At 42.4% G+C, this 19815-nt stretch overlaps 1 protein-coding gene across 5 annotated transcripts in view; it reads left to right on the forward strand.

The window, feature by feature from the left end:
* The window catches only part of PRKCQ (protein kinase C theta), a 152529-nt gene that overhangs the window by 98767 nt on the left and 33947 nt on the right, over positions 1 to 19815 (forward strand). For all 5 annotated transcript variants that reach the window (XM_089906534.1, XM_089906536.1, XM_089906533.1 and 2 more), the window contains one exon: positions 19632 to 19723. In XM_089906534.1, coding sequence (XP_089762660.1) covers positions 19632 to 19723 — 92 coding nt within the window. The remainder of the gene's footprint in view (positions 1 to 19631; positions 19724 to 19815) is intronic.

Raw genomic sequence — 19815 nt, forward strand, 5'->3', positions numbered from 1 at the left:
GGCATAGGATGTCCAGCACTGTGGATTGCTGGTCGTTGAGTGAAGCTGGGTGCTGGTGTTGAGATGGAGATCTCTGGGAGATTTTCGCCATTTGATATTTCGTGGAGCTGGGAGGTCTCTTGTGGACCAGTGTCTTGAACTTTGCTCTCCCACCTCAGAGGCACAGCCCTGATGCCTGGCTGGAGCACCAAGAGCCTGTCCTCCCCATGGCTTAGAATAGAAGGGAGAAAATAGAAGAAGAAGATAAAGTTATTAAGAAAAAAGTTTTAAGTAATAAGAAAACAGAACCCTAGGACAAATGGTAAAAGCAAAGCTATACAGACACAATCACACACAGAAGCATACACACTCACAAAAAGAGAAAAAGGGAAAATATATATATATATATCATTGATATATATGTCATTGCTCCCAAAGTCCACCTTCTCAATTTGGGATGATTTGTTGTCTATTCATGTATTCCACAGATGCAGGGTACATCAAATTCATTGTGGAGATTTAATCCACTGCTCCTGAGGCTGCTGGGAGAGATTTCCCTTTCTCTTCTTTGTTCGCACAGCTCCTGCGGTTCAGCTTTGATTTGGCCCCACCTCTGCGTGTAGGTCACCTGAGGGTGTCTGTTCTTTGCTCAGACAGGACGGGGTTAATGAGGCAGCTGATTCGGGGGCTCTGGCTCACTCAGGCCGGGGTGAGGGAGGGGTGCGGATGCGGGGTGAGCCTGCAGCAGCAGAGGCCGGTGTGATGTTGCATCAGCCTGAGGCGCGCTGTGTGTTCTCCCAGGGAAGTTGTCCCTGGATCCCAGGACCCTGGCAGTGGCAGGCTGCACAGGCTCCTGGGAAGGGAGGTGTGGAGAGTGACCTGTGCTCGCACACAGACTTCGTGGTGGCGGCAGCAGCAGCCTTAGCATCTCATGCCCGTCTCTGGAGCTCCTTTAAGCGGCGCTCTTAATCCCTTCTCCTTGCACACCAACAAACAATGAGGGAAGAAAAAGTCTCTTGCCTCTTCGGCACGTTCAGACTTTTTCCCGGACTCCCTCCTGGCTAGCTGCGGTGCACTAGCTCCCGTCAGGCTGTGTTCACGCTGCCAACCCCAGTCCTCTCCCTGCGCTCCGACCGAAGCCCGAGCTCCCAGCCCTGTTCGCTGTGGCGGGGGCGCAGACAAGCCTCTCGGGCTGGTGAGTGCTGGTCCTCTGTGTGGGAATCTCTCCGCTTTGGCCACCACACCCCTGTTGCTGTGCTCTCCTCCGTGTCTCCGAAGCTCCCCTGCCCTCCACCACCCGCAGTCTCCGCCCGCGAAGGGGCTTCTAGTGTGTGGAAACCTTTCCTCCTTCACGGCTCCCTCCCATTGGTGCAGGTCCCTTCCCTATTCTTCTCTGTTTTTTCTTTTCTCTTTTGCCCTACCCAGGTACGTGGGGAGTTTCTTGCCTTTTGGGAGGTCTGAGGTCTTCTGCCAGCGTTCAGTGGGTGTTCTATAGGAGTTGTTCCACATGTAGATGTATTTCTGATGTATTTGTAGGGAGGAAGGTGATCACGTCTTATTCTTCCACCATCTTGAAGAAATACTTTTGCAAAAGCATCTGAGTTAAACAGGAGGCTTAGTGTTACTTTTTGACAGTGCTTCCCATGCAATTTAGCATAACAAATAAACTTAGTTTGTTTTCTCTCCTTATAAAAAGAGAGATGTTAAACTAATCTTTTGAAATGTTCCTGGGGCTCTCTGGAAAATCTCAAAGTTGGTTTGAGGTCAAAAAGATTTCATTTAGAATTTGATTTGTGGGAAATTTGTCAAAAACATCAAAAGGTTTAAAAATACTTGGTCACATAGGACAGAGAACATCGTAGGACAGAGAACATCGTGAAATAGCATTCTGGGGCTTAATATATATAGTTTTGAAAATTTCTTGAAACATGCTTTCTGATAGTAAATATTTTGGTATGGCACAAAAAAATATTTACTAATAGACCCAAATATCTTTAGTTGCTCTGTAGGGAGCCAAAAGTAGATAAACCCGTGTTCAGTAATTAGTGTTTCAATATTTTATCTTATTTGGAAATTCTCTAGATATTTAATGCCTATCCATCATTTAATCTAACTTAGCAAAACTTTGTTTCAGGTTACCACGAAGTTTTGAGGAAACTATTTTAAAAGTTACCTAAAACCTTTTATCCCATTTACATCTATTATTCACTTGTTCTCAATAATTATGTTTAACTACCCACAAAAACTTTGTGAGACAAAGTCAACCATCACCCCTGAGCTAATTTTCTTGCTGAAAACTTTGTAACAGAGATAACATGAACTAATTTAACAGAGATAACATGAACTAATTTGAGCGGTAAAACAAAGTTGTACGTCTGCATTATTTTCAATGCTAATAATTCTTAAGACACATTTTAATTAAAATCCAACAAACTTCAACTAGCTTTTATTTACCAAGGATTTGAATTTGAGAAGCATTTGGGTTAGTTTCTATTACCGGCATACCTTGCTTTACTGCACTTCACAAATACTGCATTTTTTATAAATCAAAGCTTTATGCCGCTGCCATTTTTCCAACGGCGTTTTCTCGCTTCATGTCTGTGTCACATTTTGTTAATTCTTGCAGTATTTCAAACTTTGTAATGTTACATTTGTTACGGTGGTCTGTACTTAGTGATCTTTGATGTCACTACTGTAACTGCTCCACTGACCAGCCGTTTCTCTGTCTCGCTCCCTCTCTTTGGGTTCCCCCCTAGTCCCTGAGACACAATATTGAAAGTAAGGCCAGAGAATAACCCTACAATGGCCTCTTAAGTGTTTGGTGAAAGGAAGAGTCACACATCTCTTGCTTTAAATCAAAAGCTAGAAATTATTAGGCTTAGTGAGGAAGGCATGTTGAAACCTAAGATAAATCGAAAGGTAGGCCTCTTGCACCAACCATTAGCCAAGGTGTAAATGCAAAGGAAAAGTTCCTGAAGGAGATTAAAAGTGCTATTCCAGTGAACACAGGAATGATAAGAAAATGATATAGTCTGGATAACTCAAATCAGCCACATGTTCCCTTAAGCCAAAGCCTAACCCAGAGCAAGGCCCTACTCTCTCCAACTCGGTGAAAGCTGAGAGAGGTGAGGAAGCTGCAGAAGAGAAGTCTGAAGCCAGCAGAGGTTGGTTCATGAGGTTTAAGGAAAGAAGCCATATACATAACATAAAAGTGCAAGCTGAAGCAGCAGGGGCTGAAGTAGAAGCTGCTACAAATTACCTACAAGATTCAGCAAAGATAATTAACCAAAGTGGCTCCACTAACAACAAATTTTCAATGTAGATGATAGAGCCTTATAATGGAAGAAGATGCCACCATAGCTAGAGAGAAGTCGGTGCCTGGTTTCAAAGCTTCAAAGGGCCGGCTGACTCTCTTGTTAGGGGCAAATGCAGCTGTGACTTTAAGTTGAAGCCAATGCTCATTGACCATTCCAAAAATCCTAGGGCCCTTAAGAATTATGCTAAATCTACCCTGCCTGGCTCTATAAATGGAACAACGAAGCCTGGATGACAGTACATCTGTTTACAACATGGTTTACTGAATATTTTAAGTTCACTGTTGAGATCTGCTCAGAAAAAAAAAAAAAAGGTTCCTTTCAAAATATTACTGCTCTTTGCAATGCGCCTGGTCACCCCGAGAGCCCTGATCAAGATATAAACTGAGATTACTATTGTTTTCATGCTTGCTAGCACAGCATCCATTCTGCAGCCCATAGATCAAGGTGTGAATTCAACTTCCAAGTCTTATTATTTAAGAAATAATACATTTTATAAGACTAAATCTGCCATAAATGGTGATTCCTCTGATGGATATGGGCAAAGTAAATCGAAAACCTTGTGGAAAGAATTCACCATTCTAGATGCCGTTAAGAGCATTTGTGATTCATGGGAAGAAATCAAAATATCAACATTAACAGGAGTTTAAAAGAATCTGATTCCAACCCTCATGGATGGCTTTTAGGCATCCAAGCCTTCAGTGGAGGCAGTAACTTCAGATGCGGTGGAAACAGCAGGAGAACTAGAAGTGGAGGCCGAAGATGTGACTGAATTGATGCAATCCCATGATCAAATTTTAATGGACGAAGAGTTACTTCTATGGATGAGCAAAGAAGGTGGAAGGTGGTTTCTCGGTTTAGAATCTACCTCTGGTAAAGATGCTGTGAAGATTGTTACATAAACTTAGCTGATAGAGCAGTGGCAGGGTTTGAGAGGATTGACTCCAGTTCTGAAAGTTCTATGGGTAAAATGCTATCAAACAGCATTGCCTGCTAAGGAGGAGTCCATCAATAGAGCAAACCTCACTGTTGTCTTATTTTAAGAAGTTACCATAGTTACACCCACCTTCAGCAACCACCTAGTCAGCAGTGCCCACCACTGAGGTAAGACCCTCCACCAGCAAAAAGATTATGATTTGATGACGGCTCAGAGGATGATTAACATTTTTTAGCAATAAAGTATTTTTAGTTAAGGTATATATATATGTATTTTTTAAGGCATAATGCTATTATGCACACTTAATAGCCTATAACCTTTATATGCACTAGGAAATCAAAAAATTCGTGTGACTTGGTATATTATGATATTAGCCTTATTGTGAGGGTCTGGAACTCAACCTGCAGTATCACCGAGGGATGCAGGTATATTTCTGGGAGTTTTAGGAATATTTAATTCATATAAGCGCTTAATTTTCTTCAAACCAATTAAATTGAGCTTTTTCTTTTTCTTTTACAATTTTAGTAATACCATTAGGAGGTGAAAAATACCATACACATACAACACATATACACAGACACATAAGCATACAGAGAGGTACAGAGACCTTATAGCTTTCATTTTAAAATTACTACCATGAATCAGCTACAATAATACAAAATTCACTACTTATAAAAGCAGCTGAATCTAAGTTGTTTACCTGGTGGAGGGAATAAGTTAAGGTTACCCGCTCAGACTTCCACTAATGTTTGTGGGGAAGACACTTATCTTTCGGTCACCTAAGTTTCAAATGACCTTCCCCCTTTCGTTTTCCTTCTGATAGGAATTACCTCCCTAAAGTTTATATAACGTTTACATCTCAAAGGCACAGGGATAGAATGTAAGTTCCTCCAAGGAGGACTTTGGTTTCCTAAGGCCAGAATTTTTACAATACATACACGCCTTTTGAGATAAATAGGGGAGGTTGTGGGATGGGTGATAGGAATAGTTGGATTTTTGAACTGCCTCTAGAGCTGAATTTCGTTTTGCAAAATTTTTAAGATCATGACAGTAGCTGTCAATTCCTCAAAGAATTGGGTTGCAGCCTAAATGACATCATAAATTGATCCACCCCATCCAACTAAATTATCCTTAATTCGCTATGTTTTTTTTTCTTTTATATCAGGGAGAAGATTTCTAACTAAGATGGAAATCCTATGTTCTGGATTTAGAGCTGTTTGCCTTTGGAATGTTTTAGTAACTCCTTTCACAAAGGCTTTAGAAGGTTTTGCTTTCTCTCTGGGGTGTACATAGTTTTATTTTGGCTTAGGGGAAGAGGCCTAAAAAAAAAAATTCCTATGAGCTTCCAATTTCTGATCAACTTCTTACCACTGAGCTCCTTTTTAAAGAAATCCTTATAAATATCTTGCCAGTTTTCAATCGGGACAAACAGCAGATACTTCTTGCAGTATTGAACATCCCCTTGTACTTGATGTCCACAAAGGGGATACAAACGTTGTTATATTTTCCTCTCTTTATCATGTACTACAAGAGATCCAGGGGAGCTGACCCTCACCTTAGCTGGCTTCTGCCAGTTTTCGTGGGATCACATCTGCAGGCTCTGCGTGGGGTTTAATGTAGACAGTATAGCTCTGGTATCTACCATAACTTGGTAATTGTTTTTCATTCATTTTAATTTTAGTTTGCCTTAGCTGCTTAAGGGAATAATGTAGCAGTTTACCAGAAAATCCCTCAGAGTCTCGACCATCCTGGGAAGCGCCCTTTGGGGGCCCTCCTTTAATGGTAGATATGGGGCTGTCTGTAAAGCCACTAACTTGGTGGATTTTATGGTCCTGTTGCCTCTTTAGAGTAGAAAGACAATTTAGACCGGATTACTGGAATGAGTATTCAAATAAAGGAGGACAGAGGGGAGCAGTAAAGGTTATATAACGTTCACTTTACCATCTGTTTTAGGTACCTCCTCCTGTGCCTTTAAGTTTTCATTAGCCTTTTGCAGCAAATTTTTCAGTGAAGCTAGTTTGGCATCTTGAAGCCTTTTGAAGGCTTCTGCATGCCAGTTAAAATAAGTATCCCCATTCTGTTTGTTTGATTTGGGAGCCCTTACTTTCAAGGGCACTTCTCAGATGACCTCAACTAATTGGAACTTTCCTCATAATGGCCGTTGCAATCTCTCCAAGGGCCAGCAGCGTTTGGTAGGACCCTTAGCCGCCAAGGTAGTTCAACCACGTTTCTGTCCAGCCGTATTTTGGAGTCCCCATCGTGACAGTTAGCAAGCTAAGTTCTCAGAACCCCAGACAACAATCCTGAGTTATTTTTAGTAAGATTTTTGCCATTTTTGTAGATATCTGCAGCTCCTGGAATTATAGTTCTTAGATATAAAACAAGCACGTGGCACACTTTAGAATTTAAAGGTCTCATTTTTTCGGGCTAAGCTTTTGGGTCTCTCAGAGCCAGGTCAGTAACTAAGAGGGATACGCCACGGGGTTGGAGGTTGTGCGGTGTTTTATAGTGTGCCTCACTGCATGGAAATTTTGAGGTTGGCAGCTGACCTAGTGTCATTCTAACTCGTTCCATGACCAACTTGTCCTAACACAAGAGTCTCTGTGTTAGGCGGTGAGCATTCTGACAGTTTGAATGCTTGACCCATGCCCACCAATTTTGTGGCTTTTCTTGTTTCTGAAATTCCCATCAACAATAGCCTTTATCTACACAAGACAAACAAACATGCACCTTAACACATCAGCAGTAACCAAGAGATGTCACTGCAGCCCGGCAAAGACCTTACACACCAACAGTTCCCAACATGGAACCAGGGACTGGGCGAAGGACTGAACCAGCAAACCCCAAAGAATGGGGAACCACAGCTGCCACCAGCAGCTCCCAGCATGGAATCTGGAGGAGGATTCCAAACAGATGGGGACCACCAGCAGCTCCCAGCATGGAACCAGTGGTTCCAATCGAATGGGGGACTGGATAGCCAATTAAATTAGATCAGGGGCCCGACGCAAAGAGCAGAGCTCAAAACCGAGGGGAACTTACCCACGGCCCTTGCAGCGGCGGGAAGGATGATGCACTCGAAGTGTTCTTTCCTGTGTCTCGTGTTGTCCTCAGATGTTTCCTTTGGATCCCGTCACCATCACTAAATCTGTTAAGGCACAAAATTGAACTGAGTAAATTTAGAATTCTAATTGGCTTTATTCAGTGACTAACGAATTGGGCAGCATCCCATCTAGCAACTAACAGGGAGCTCTGAGGAGTTGCCTGAAATGAAGACTTTATCGGCAGAAATGGGGGAGGGACAAGGAAAGAGCAGACTGTTTCAGGCAAGACCACCTTCCCTTAGGGAAGAAGGGGTTCTAGCAGGGGCATTACCTGCCTCACACCAGAAAGATCCAGACTGACCGCTTAAGATTACATTGCTGGGGAAGGTTGGAACTGCAAATAGGTTAGGTATTAAGTCTCAGTGTGGCGATGTGGGCTTAACACAAGTGACTCCATTTGGGGACTATTATCTCTTAAAAAAAAAAAAAAAAGAAAAGATACATCTAACACTTCTTTGGGGGTTTTTTTAGGGAACTAATTTTTCCTTAGAAATGAAAAGTGGACTGTGGTCTGCATTCATGTGTGTCTCCTTTGAATCCTGAAAGGCCCATCTGTGTTCAGGTAGTTTCAGTAGCCTTACAATTTCACACCTACAAGACGTTTTAGATCATATGAGCACACCTCCGGGCCTCTCCCCCAGGCTGAATGTGAGCGAAGGCCCAAAGGCTTTGCAGGCTCCCGAACGTCAGGAGTGAGGGTGCTAGTGTTAATTCGTGTATTTACGCCACCGCCCTCGACTTCCACACGCCCTGTCTGAACCAGGTGACCCTTCTTTGTCAGCATTACTGTGCAACGTCTCTTTTACGAGAAAGAAAACTGAGTTTCACTTTCCCTTTATAGAACACATGAGGCTTAACTTCCAGGGTGGCCTCACCATGGTCACTCCTCTGCTCATGATTTCAGAGCAGGAGTTGACGCCTGACGCGTCACGTGACTTTCAGCAAGTCACCGAACCTTTCTTTGGAACCTTGCTCGTCCCCTTTTAGCCTCCAAAGGGATAACGTTTAAAAAAGAAAATAGCATTTGCGGAGAAGTTTGAATCCTTCATGGAGAAAGTGCCATGTGAACCGCAAGTTATTCTTTGAAATAGAAGAAAAATGACTTCAGCTTGGCAGTTTTTTTTAAAGTGTGTCATTCTGGAATTCCCATAGTTTGAAGGTAAAATCCATCTGAGATCGCCAGAAGGTTTTTCAGGTCAAGCATTTTATTCAGAAACTACCTCGTCTGAAGCTTTCAAAAAACACTTTAATCCACAAACCCTCCAGCTGAGTTAGGAGCGCTAGCAACTATCACAATTTTAACAAGGAAAAGAAAACGCACATCCTCAAAAACACTTATCCATGAACTAAGACAAGAATTAACTTTTTGTGTTGTCCCCATTTGTAAGTAACGGAGAAGTGTCTCTTCTCTTTACAGGACTATGGCAGTTTTCTGATACAAAGATTGCTTGAAAATCGTTATTTCAGAAATGGCACATCACTTTGATGTGCTTCAGATGTCCTTTCTGTGCAACTAAAGTATGATTCAGCAGATGTCAGATTCACAGTAAACGTACCAAAAAGAGTCCATTTACAGTAGACGCATGGTAAATTCCTGTTGCACTCAAAAAGCTTGCCTTACACACACCCCCCTCACAAGACCCTGGTGATAATAGGCAATCAGTGAGCACATATGCAGGAATCCTGTGACTACACGTGTTGCCTGCTGCGTCTGAGATGCCGTGCCCTTTCTGCACACCTGCTTTTAAGCGCACAGATATTTTCTCACCTCTATGTGATCTGTTTCTTCAAGGCTCGTGCGCCCACCCTGTTTGTCTCTTCCTCCATCAGCTGTTCTCCCAAAGCCGCAGAACACCAGCTTCCCTCGAAACACGGACATTTTGCATCTCCTTCAAGGGTGTCCTGGAAAGTAACCCCTCTTGTCTGAGAAGCTACTCGCCCTCCTTTGAAGGGTCAAAGAGGATCTCCCCACTAAATATCTTTCAGATTCACCAGATCCTACTTAGTGACCGTTATCTTTCACCTCCTCAGGCTTCTCAGCTGCCAAGACCTAGAAAGGTGGCTTCGTTCCTGTGGTTTGCCCCTTCCCGTGACCGCTTTCAGATGCATTTATTTGCTTTCTCCATTTAAATAGTATTTTCCCTTGATATCAAGAAGCATGTTTTCTCTCTTTTTAAAAAAATGATCCCACAGCATTCTAGACAATGTTCTTGGGGTAGGGAGCTGTAGGGGAAGAAAAATAAAAAGAAATGGTCTTCTGGTAAATTACATTGGCTGACTGGGGCACGTCTGCCAGCATCCTCAGGTTCCAGAAAGGCTGGCCGAGAGGAGAGGACGTCCACCCTTGGTGTCCACTCTTCCACCCCTCTGTGCCCTTCAAGTCCATTATCTCCCCCTCGACCCAAGTCCCCTTGATCTTGTGCCCCTAGCAGCCTATGGACTCTCTACCTTGACCTCAAAATCATTCTCATCTACCTCTCATCTTTCCACATTAAAACTCAGGTCACTTATGTGTCCTTTTCTCAGTTGACAGTCTTAGAGAAAATACACGATCAATAGCAAACGGCAGCCTAATACGTGTCATTCCCAGCATTCTTACAACAGGGCACCTGGAGGTGCATCCCCCTATTCAACCAAAGACCACGTGCGTTGGAGGGGACACGGCACACACCTCAAGGAAAGGATAAATGCAGGACTCTGCAAACAGGCAGTAGTTGACACTGTGGGAATACGTGAGAGTTGGGATAAACCCACGGAAGTGGTTCAAGGACCAAACCAAAGCACAGCCCCCTCGTAAGGAGGGTGGGGGGAGAAGAGGGAAAGTGACCGCACAGATCCCTCAGGGAGGTGGGGGGACCAGGGGAGTAGGGTCACTGGAAGCCAGGAGAGAGAAGGATGTCAGGAAAGAGGGGCCCATGGGGTCAGGCTGGTGAGGAGCCCACCTGTTGACTGTCATTTAGGGGGAACAGAAGGAAGCATCCCACTGGGAGGCTGAGGACATGTGTCAGGTGACGGGGGTAGCTGGCGGGTGGGTGAACTTGGTGGTTACACGGCAGTCTTTCAGAAAGTGTGTTTCCAAAGGTGGAGGCTTGTTATGATCACAGGGTTCAAGGGTTATGAGTAATAGAGAATGCTCCAGAAAGGGAGGAATTTGTGATGGAAGATTCTGGAAGAGGAAGGGGTTAGGATACAGCAAACACAAGGAGAGGGGTCACTTCTGAGAGAGGACGTGTGAGCGAGAGGCGGGGGAGAGAGACTGAGAAGAGGAGGAAATCCGGGTGGGCTCACCGTGGTGGTGATCACCACAATAAGTAAAGTAGGAAGTGTCTCCAGGCTGGAAATGAGAGGGACAGGAACGGGACCATGGAGACAGAAGAAAGGGCTTGATGCGTCAGCAGTAGGGGCTCCAGTAAAGGCTGAGTAACACACAGAAGCACAAATTGCGAGTGACCATCTAAGAGCCAGAGTTTGGAGACAAAGTACGTGACGAAAATTTCCCAGGGACGGAAAACTGGCAAAGTGAAAACAATCTTCAACACAAATAAGTTGAAATAAAACTTACTATGTAACTTCTACCACCATTTTATAATGATTTGTATTTATCCGGAATGTGAATGAGCTCTTAAATCCTACGTGTTTAATAGGTTAAAAGAAATAAACTCATTCTCCAAGAAACTATGAAAAAAAAATATTTCTAGAAGAGCAGTTACAAATACTTTAAGTGGACACTATCAGCCAAAATAAAGATGTTTTTAGAAGCCATATTTTTCAGATTTTAACTAGAACTGCAGTGCTACCTTCTTTGTGTAATTTCTACCTTGACAGGGTGAATAAACATTAGAATTTAGTAGAACTTAATAGTCTCCATCTTCTTCAGCCATTATTTTATTAATTTTTTATGAACTCCACATGAGGAAGACTCTAAAGAAGGTTTTTCTTCTTGTACATTTGTATTTTAATGCATTAGCTAGTCTATAGCTACTAGCGTTTTTTTGGTTTTTGTTTTTTTTTTTTAATAGACTATTTTTTAGAGCAGATTTAGGTTCACAGAAAAACTGAGTGGAAAGAACAGAGACTTCTCATGCATCCCCTTCCTCTCTCCACACCTCGCACATTCCCCTATTTTAAACACTTCATTTTTGGCCGCGCAGTGCAGCTTGTGGGAGCCTAGTTCCCAGGCCAGGGATTGAACCCTGGCCCTCAGCAGTGAGAGCACGGAGTCCTAACCGCTGGACCACCAGGGAATCCCCATTAACATCTTGCTTTAGTCTAGTGTGTTTGTTGTAACTGATGCGTCATATTTATATATTATTATTACCTAAAGTCCATAGTTTATATTAGGGGTTTTGTATTGAACATGCTATGGGTTTTGACAAGTGTCTGACATGCATCCACTATTACAGCATCATACAGAACAGTTTCACTCTCCTAAAAATCCTCTGTGCTCTACCTATTCGTCCCTCCCACCCCCTACCCCCCAGCCCGTGGCAACCACTGATTTTTTCTTGTCTCCATAGTTTGGCCTTTTCCATGTCATATAGTTAAAAATCACACAGTATATATAGCCTTCTCGTTGGCTTCTTTCACTAAGCAACATGCATTTGGGATTCCTCCATGTCTTTTCATGGCTTAATAGTTCGGTTTTTTATTACTGAATAGTATTCCACTGTCTGGATATACTATAATTTATCCCTCACCTATTGAGAGACATCTTGGTTGCTTATAGCTACTAATCTGATTTGTTATATACTCTTTGTTTTTTTTCTATTGTAATGACAGACTATATGAAATTTTTAAGAGCAGGAAGGGGTTGTAGAGGTTATCACATCAGATACTCTCATTCTGCAGCTAAGGAAACTGAGATCCAATCATGACCAGACTAGCTGATCACAATCTAGTCTCTTTTCTAGATCATACTGTCAATCCAAAACTTAGTAAAGTTGAGATTTCAAGGTACCTAGACACCAAATCCAACTCATTTAATTGGACAGTTATCTACTGCATGTCCTCAACCTTAGAACCAATTATCTCCCCCATGGAGCAAGGGACCATCGCCCCTCATCCCTCATCCCATCTCTAGGACCCCAGAATTCCATGCCCCAATAGCTCAAAACGTGTGCATTTCCCTGTTGTGGAGGCTAGGGGCTGGAGGGGGTAGGATGCTTTCCCCATTCAGCAACTTCACTAGTACAAGATTTGGAAGAATTCTAAATTCATCACATACCTTCTTGGTCATTATGAAGGTATATTTCTCAAGATATATATAGAGAGAGAACATACTGGAATATAGAACATATTTAACTTGTTCTAACAAAATAATAATACACATAATAAAGGTTACTATGTATGGAGTTCTTACTCTATGTCAGGCACAGGGCTAAATACTTGATGTGGATTATTTCCTTTAATTTTAGATCTGGACCAGCTCCCCTTCATTCTTCAGGGCACACCTTCCCGCACTTTCCACTGGCTAAAATAGGATATACCCCAAAGTTGAGTTGACGTGTACTCTCCGGTTTCCATATTGTTATATCAATAACTGTCATCTTGGATGTTACAGCATTTATTACATATGCTTAACATATGATACTCTGAAAAGGATACTGGTATACTTGGATATATTTTTAATAAATATTGGTATTCTAATTTTATTTCCTCAGACATGCAAATCTTCTCGCATAAAATTTATTAATTTACTAGCCTTGGGGGAAAAACCTGAAAAAAATGACTATAATTATTCTTTTCCTCCGTTTCTTATTTTTTCTGGAGAGGGAATCTGTATTCCTGACCTCATGTGCATGATATTTACTAAGTTCTCCATGTATTTTCAAAATTAATTGTTATAGGTTTGATAAAATTATAGCATCTTTAATGCTACAAAGTTCTCACTTATCCAATAATGTATGCACATTTGGCAACAGTTCCCTTATTGGTTCAGTACTTGACTAGCTATACCGAATAGTCATCGTTACTAAATAATTTTCCATGTTCTTTATTTTCATTCTCTTATTAAAAGCAAATGTAATCATATACTAAGGAGAAATCAGGGTAGAAGCTACATCATATTAGAATAACTGAGTCCTCTACATTTCCCCTTTACTAGAATATCCATTCACAAAATGTCCTTCTAAAGAATGATCTCATGTTTTAAATACTGATATATTTTGACAGCCCTAGGGCTTTTAATTTCTCTAGGACATTCATATATGCAAACACAGCCCTGTGAGAATCACACCACTGATTCTGTTAAATCTATCACTTTAATCCTGTATTCATCTTTCATATTGTAAATGTAAAATTTTACTTTAACGATGCTTCCGTTTTTAGATTTCTGTTATTCTTTTTAAAAAGAATTATTCTGTTTGTATTATGGTGATTAAAAGTGATTTTGAAAGTATTTTATCACATGACTCTACTCCCCTGTACCTGGTCATGCTTGCTTCATAATACTTAATTAAGCCTGCCAGTTTCAATTTCGGTGAACTAAAAAAGATAGCATCTTACTTTACATCAGACACTGAATCAACGTTTCCATGCCAGATAGCAAACCCCCATGGCAAATGTTGAGAATCTACACCATACAAACATCCAGCGATAGAAAACTCACTCACTTATAAATTCTTGAGGAAAATTCTTTAACATTTTCCCTAATTATAAAAGTAATTACACCAAAACATACTTTAAAAATTGGAAAATACACAAAAGCATTATAAGAAGAAAAGAGTCGTTTCTAGTTATATCATTCAAGGCACCCAGAGGTAGGACTTTTGAGTATTTCATCTTTCTTTGTGTATCTTTTTTCTCTGTCATAGTGATAATTTAGTAACTTTAACATCTTTAGCAGAGTAGGGTCATTTTCACATCAAAACCGTATTCCTTAAAACTTGCCTTTTATGTTAAAACCTAGTCTGTTCCAGGGACCCCTCTGTGTTTGGGAATATATATTTCTCAACATGCATTGTGTGTATATTGTATACGATAACTGTGGTCATAAATATAATAACAGCTGATGTTTATAAAGCAGTTACTATGCGCCAGTCCATGTTCTAGGCACGTTGCATATTTTAGCTCATTTAATCTTCATAGCAACCTTCTGAAGTAGAGACTATTATCCCCATTTTACAGACAAGGAAATCGAGGTGGCCCCTACAGGGGTCAAAGGCACCACAGGTCAACCAGCTGTCAGGAAAGGGAGCCAGGATCCACCCTTGGGCAGTTTGGTAGCAAAGTCCATCAGCCTAACTGCTCTGTTGCCTCTTAGTAGAGACCCAATCGTATCAGGGAAAACAATTTTAAAATTTGTGAAATGGATCACTGTTTGTACTTCCGTTATGGAAGAAAATAATTTGCTAGTTAATGCAAGATGACCCCGTGGGACAGTTAAACCAGAAAATACCAACTGAGTCCAAGTTCCCGGTGCAGGTACAAACCTCTAGAAACTCAGGCACATTATTTCTGACAGGTACTAATGAATCTATCAAAGGCAGTGAGTTTTACTAATTAGACTTACAGCAGAAATATAAACAGGCCGTAATAAATGAGTTTGCTGGTCTGCAGAGAGCCTTTCCTCCCTCCTTCCTTCACACACATACACATGCAACGCTTAGATATCAAAAGTATACATGTGTTTATCTGTTCGTTTTTTGGTTTTTGATGGCTTTTAGTTTCTGCTGTATAACAAAGTGAACCAGCTATATGCATACATATATCCCCATATCTCCTCCCTCTTGCGTCTCCCTCCCACCCTCCCTATCCCACCCCTCTAGGTGGTCACAAAGCACCGAGCTGATCTCCCTGCGCTATGCAGCTGCTTCCCACTAGCTATCTATTCTACATTTGGTAGTAAATATATGTCGATGCCACTCTCTCACTTCATCCCAGCTTACCCCTCCCCCTCCCCGTGTCCTCAAGTCTGATGGCTTATTCTTTATGAAAAAGGAAATAAACCTGTTTTCTAGGGTGTTTTAGCTTATAGCTCACTAAACAAGGAAGGAATAGATCAAGTACTCCAGATTTGGAGTGGCTCCAGCCTTCTATATTACAAGCATACCTAAGACATTGAGTGTCAGTGACCACACTGACCGCAGGCTGTGTGCATGTAGCAGCAGGGGGTCTGGGTGAGCCCGTGTCCAGGTGCCCTGCAGGTGTGCCATCCGGGTGCAAGCTCCGTCCCCACGTGGGGCCCTGGCTGGTTCTGTAAGCTCCTGGCTTGGGCAGCCTGGACCCCAGCTCTGTGCTCTTCCTCTACACAGGAAGCCCCTGTAATGCATCCCCACCACAGAGCTGTGGATGTCAAGAATGCAGCTCTCACAATTTGCAATTCCAAACTAAACCTTTGCTTGGCGGGGGACAATAAGTAGAAGTAAAGATGTAAACCTCCTTGGAGGTAGTCGTCAATCTGAAGGAGACTCACCTCCAGTCTGACACTAGTCCAGACTCAGGACATCGGTAGTGTCAGTAACAAGGGTGGGATCCACAAAGGTAGAGATTCAAAGGCAATATCTTGGTTGAATTTAGACCATAATGATTTAAAGGATCTGGCCTTGAAAACCACTGAGATTAGTACCTATCTGTCATCTGAAAGACGATTTTTTTTCCAGCTCTTAGATTGGCAAACTAAGTATTTGTATTTCTGTATATAGCTTTTACCTGCTTCCTCCTTTTTACCAGTATAAATCGCTTTCATGGCTAAATTTGATATCGAGATTTTACAAAGAAAATGAATACAAAGCAATTTAGATGTTAGAGGCCCCCTAAAGTGGTCTGTCATATTTTTGTAAGTACATAGGAGAAGAAAATATACCATTCTATCAGCCAAGTGATGAAAGATATTTGTAGACGCTTTGGAAAATACAGTACTTTGTACACAAACACACAGAATCCTTTGCTATTTTCAAGTTTTGAAAGTACTCGGTATATATATTTAAATGACTTTGCAAGAATAAATACCTTTTTTTAAAGGAAAAAAAAAAAAGAGCCACAGAGCTTTGAATACCCATCTATCTCCAGAATATCAGCATTGATTATATCCTTCGGTTACCAGAAAGTCACAACAAAGCAATAACTAACTCTGACTCTCTTGTTTTTATGAATCTGGCAGACAGAACGGCATGTATGCCATAGGTATATTTGCAAACTGGAGAGCTGAGAGATAAATCAGTATTGTTGAATGATGTATCAAATGCTTGCTTGTTAGCGAGAGGTTCTTCAGCATTATTCAATGAATCACTTCTTCCAGTGGCTGTCATCATTGTACTGTCAAACCCCAAGTAAAACTGACTTCACGGACAGGATGGAAATAAGCTCAGTGTCTTATTGTTTCATTAAAAAGAACCTTAGCCGTTTCCCTGCAGGAGGAAACACCCTGAGTAAGGCAACCTTCCTCTTTTAAAATTCACTTTTCATGGAGCTACTTGACAAAATGCTATGATTTTGCCGCCCAAGTGAAAAACTCACCAAGTGCTTGGACTGGGAGGGTAAATCCTAGAGGTTATTGAGTTTTAATCCTTTGTTTGGACTCTTTTCCGAAATCAGAAATAATACATACTCCTGTCTGAGCAGGGGTGCTCGAGATCTTTCTTAGAGCAAGAAACACACGATTCAGAAACAATACAAAGACCAATCAAAAAGTGATTCACCTGACACTCTGGTCTACAACACAGCGCTAACCCATTCTGTCCTAACCCATTCTGCTTTCCAGCCCTCGGTACATGGCGGGATTAATTTAGACGTTAAAGAATTCAGGACCGTGACACACAGAGGTATTTGCCCCCAACTAGCCAGACTCTATTAGCATAATCAGGAGACTAATGGAACGGGAGGAAGCCCTCTGACCTCTAGTTCGTGAACTTCTTTGGGGCATCATGATAGGTCATAATGAACCCAGCCATAATGCTGACCTCCGTGGAAGAAGACTCAGAGAGAAGGCTCATCTCTATCCCTTTCAGTTTACTTAGAATACACACTGTCTCTGAACAAAGATTTCTCTTAAGAATTTTGCAGCATAACACCTTCTTAACATGTGTTTTATCATCTGGGAAGCATTGGTTATTGAGGACATGACAAGACCTAAGTTTGTGAATTTCATGTTTTCCCCCAAGAAAAAGGAAGAGGAATTAAGGTGAAAATCAGGGCATCTTTAGGCTAGTAAAGGGGAATTCGGTCTCACCAATACTTCTCATTTTTCAGAGGTTGAGACTGAGGCCCAGGGATGGTATGATTTACCTGATCACACAGCTAGTTAGAGACACACAGAGATAAGAATAAGATAAGATAAGACACACACAGATAAGATAAGATGCTGTGCCAGGAGCTGTTGACAAATCCTAAGTCCAGGGCAGTTTCGGACCATCCCATCCCCACCCTACCCACCCCCCACCAGCATCACAACTTCAACTGTCACTCCACCCAGAAGAATCATTTGCATCAGTTAATGTATCACCGGCCTTAAGAAGAGGGTCTTTGCTGGAATAACACGTGTCACAAGCCCACATTCCCCTCGCTTTGCCTGCTTTGCATTTTCTCCCAGCTCTGACTGAAACAGAAAGATAGCGCTGGAGGAGATTTAACTTGTTGGAGGAGATCTAACTCCCTGTTTTCCTCCTTCTTTCAAGATCCACAGGACTGTGCGGTTCCTTTCTCTGAGAAGTATCTGCTGGGTGTTTGTTTTTCTGACGTTGTGCCAACGAAAATTAAGAAATGTAGCAATACGATAATATACAGTGATGGTCAGAACCATTTCTTGAAGAGACCGTCTTTGCTCCATTGTATTGCGTTTTCTCCTTTGTCAACGATCAGTTGACTATATTTACATGGGTCTGTTTCTAGGTTTTTCTGTTCCATTGATCTGTTGGTCTGGTCTTTCACCGATACCACCATCTTGATTACTGTAGTTTTATTAAGTCTTGAAGTCGGGTAAGGTCAGTCCTACAGTTTTGTTCTTCTTCAACATGTTGTTAGCTATCCTGGATCTTCTGCCTCTCCTCCGTGTAACCTTTAGAGTCAGTTTTGTCGATACCCACCAGGTAACTCACTGGGATTTTGACTGGGATTGTAGACAATCTGTAGGTCAAGTTCGGAAGCACTGACATCTTGGCAATACTGTCTTCCTATTTATGAACGTGGAATCTCTCTCCATTTGTTTAGTTCTTGTGACCTGTTTTTTTGACTGGCTTTTAAATTGTTTACTATGACAACAGCTACCAGTTCTGAAGTGCAGGCTGAGTGCCAACGCTGAGCTAGTTTTCTACATAGGTCATCTCATTTACCACTCACGACGCCCCTATGAAGTAGGAATATTACTTCTTCCATTTTGCAGATGAAAAATATGAGGCTTAGGAGAGGTTAAGTAACTTCAAGGTCACAAATAGAGGAAATCTGAACTCGGGTCTGAGTAAGGGCAAAGCCCATTATCCTAACAGTTGCCTTGAGTCCCGTCTGTCCCAACTGTCTCCACGTCAACTGAGCAGATTACTAATTCTGTGGTTCACGAGGACTCTCAAAATCAGGGTGCTCCAAGGGTCATAAATATACATATTGAGGAACTCTTGTCACACACCATGGAGGAGCTCAGGCTCCCTGGAATCAGCCACCTCTGATACTTCGACCACGGTCCGAAGACCACTCAGCCTTGCTTTTGACAGCTGCCATCCAGGGGCAGCGGCTCTAACAACATGCATGGCGTCCTGTTAGGAGCAGCACAGCTTATAAGCCGTGACTTGCAACAGGTGAGGTCAGGACTGGAGGGAAGTAAGCCCAGACTTGACTGTGAGCTCCCTGAAGGCAGGGCTGTCTCCATCTTGGATGGACGAGGCACGCGTGAGCACACCCACTCTCGCTCTGGCCATGCCCGAAGAATACATTCAGAACTACTTACTGAGTGTTGAACGAATGAACGCTTTCAAGCCCTGCCCCTGTAGTCAGAGCCCCCGGTTTGTACTTTTTACCATCCTACACACTGTCCATTTCAGTAGGTACACAGCCAGCATCCATTAAGTGCCCAAGACCATCCCACCGTCAGGTGGTCAAGTCCGGGTGGACCCTCCCTCGTGCTGTGCCCCATCTGCTGCGTGCTAGCATCCAGGCATCCTAGCAGACATCCCACATACTCCCCCTGGATTCCCCAGGTTTCTTGGGGTTCAGAAATGCTATACAGATCCGCTAAATCGTCTTGCCAGCCTTTTTATAAGGGACTTCAAGACAGAATTGGTTCCTCTGAAATAATGAAATCCATTTAAAAAGTAATCCTTGTTTTCTTATTTTAAAGAAGCTCACAGTTGGGTTGGTTGTGTCTTTCCACAGGAAAACCTCTTTTTTGTGATGGAGTATCTCAACGGAGGAGACTTAATGTACCACATCCAGAGCTGCCACAAGTTCGATCTTTGCAGAGCCACGTAAGAGCCCTTGTAGGGTTGGGGGGTTCCCACTGGTCTTGTCAGGGACTGGGGTCCACTGTGCCCGCACCATGCTTTTCCCCACGTGGCAC

This window comes from Delphinapterus leucas, chromosome 2 (assembly GCF_059928025.1).
Source record: "Delphinapterus leucas isolate spDelLeu-1000000601 "Yukka" chromosome 2, BTC_Dleu_Yukka2, whole genome shotgun sequence".
Lineage (NCBI taxonomy): Eukaryota > Metazoa > Chordata > Mammalia > Artiodactyla > Monodontidae > Delphinapterus > Delphinapterus leucas.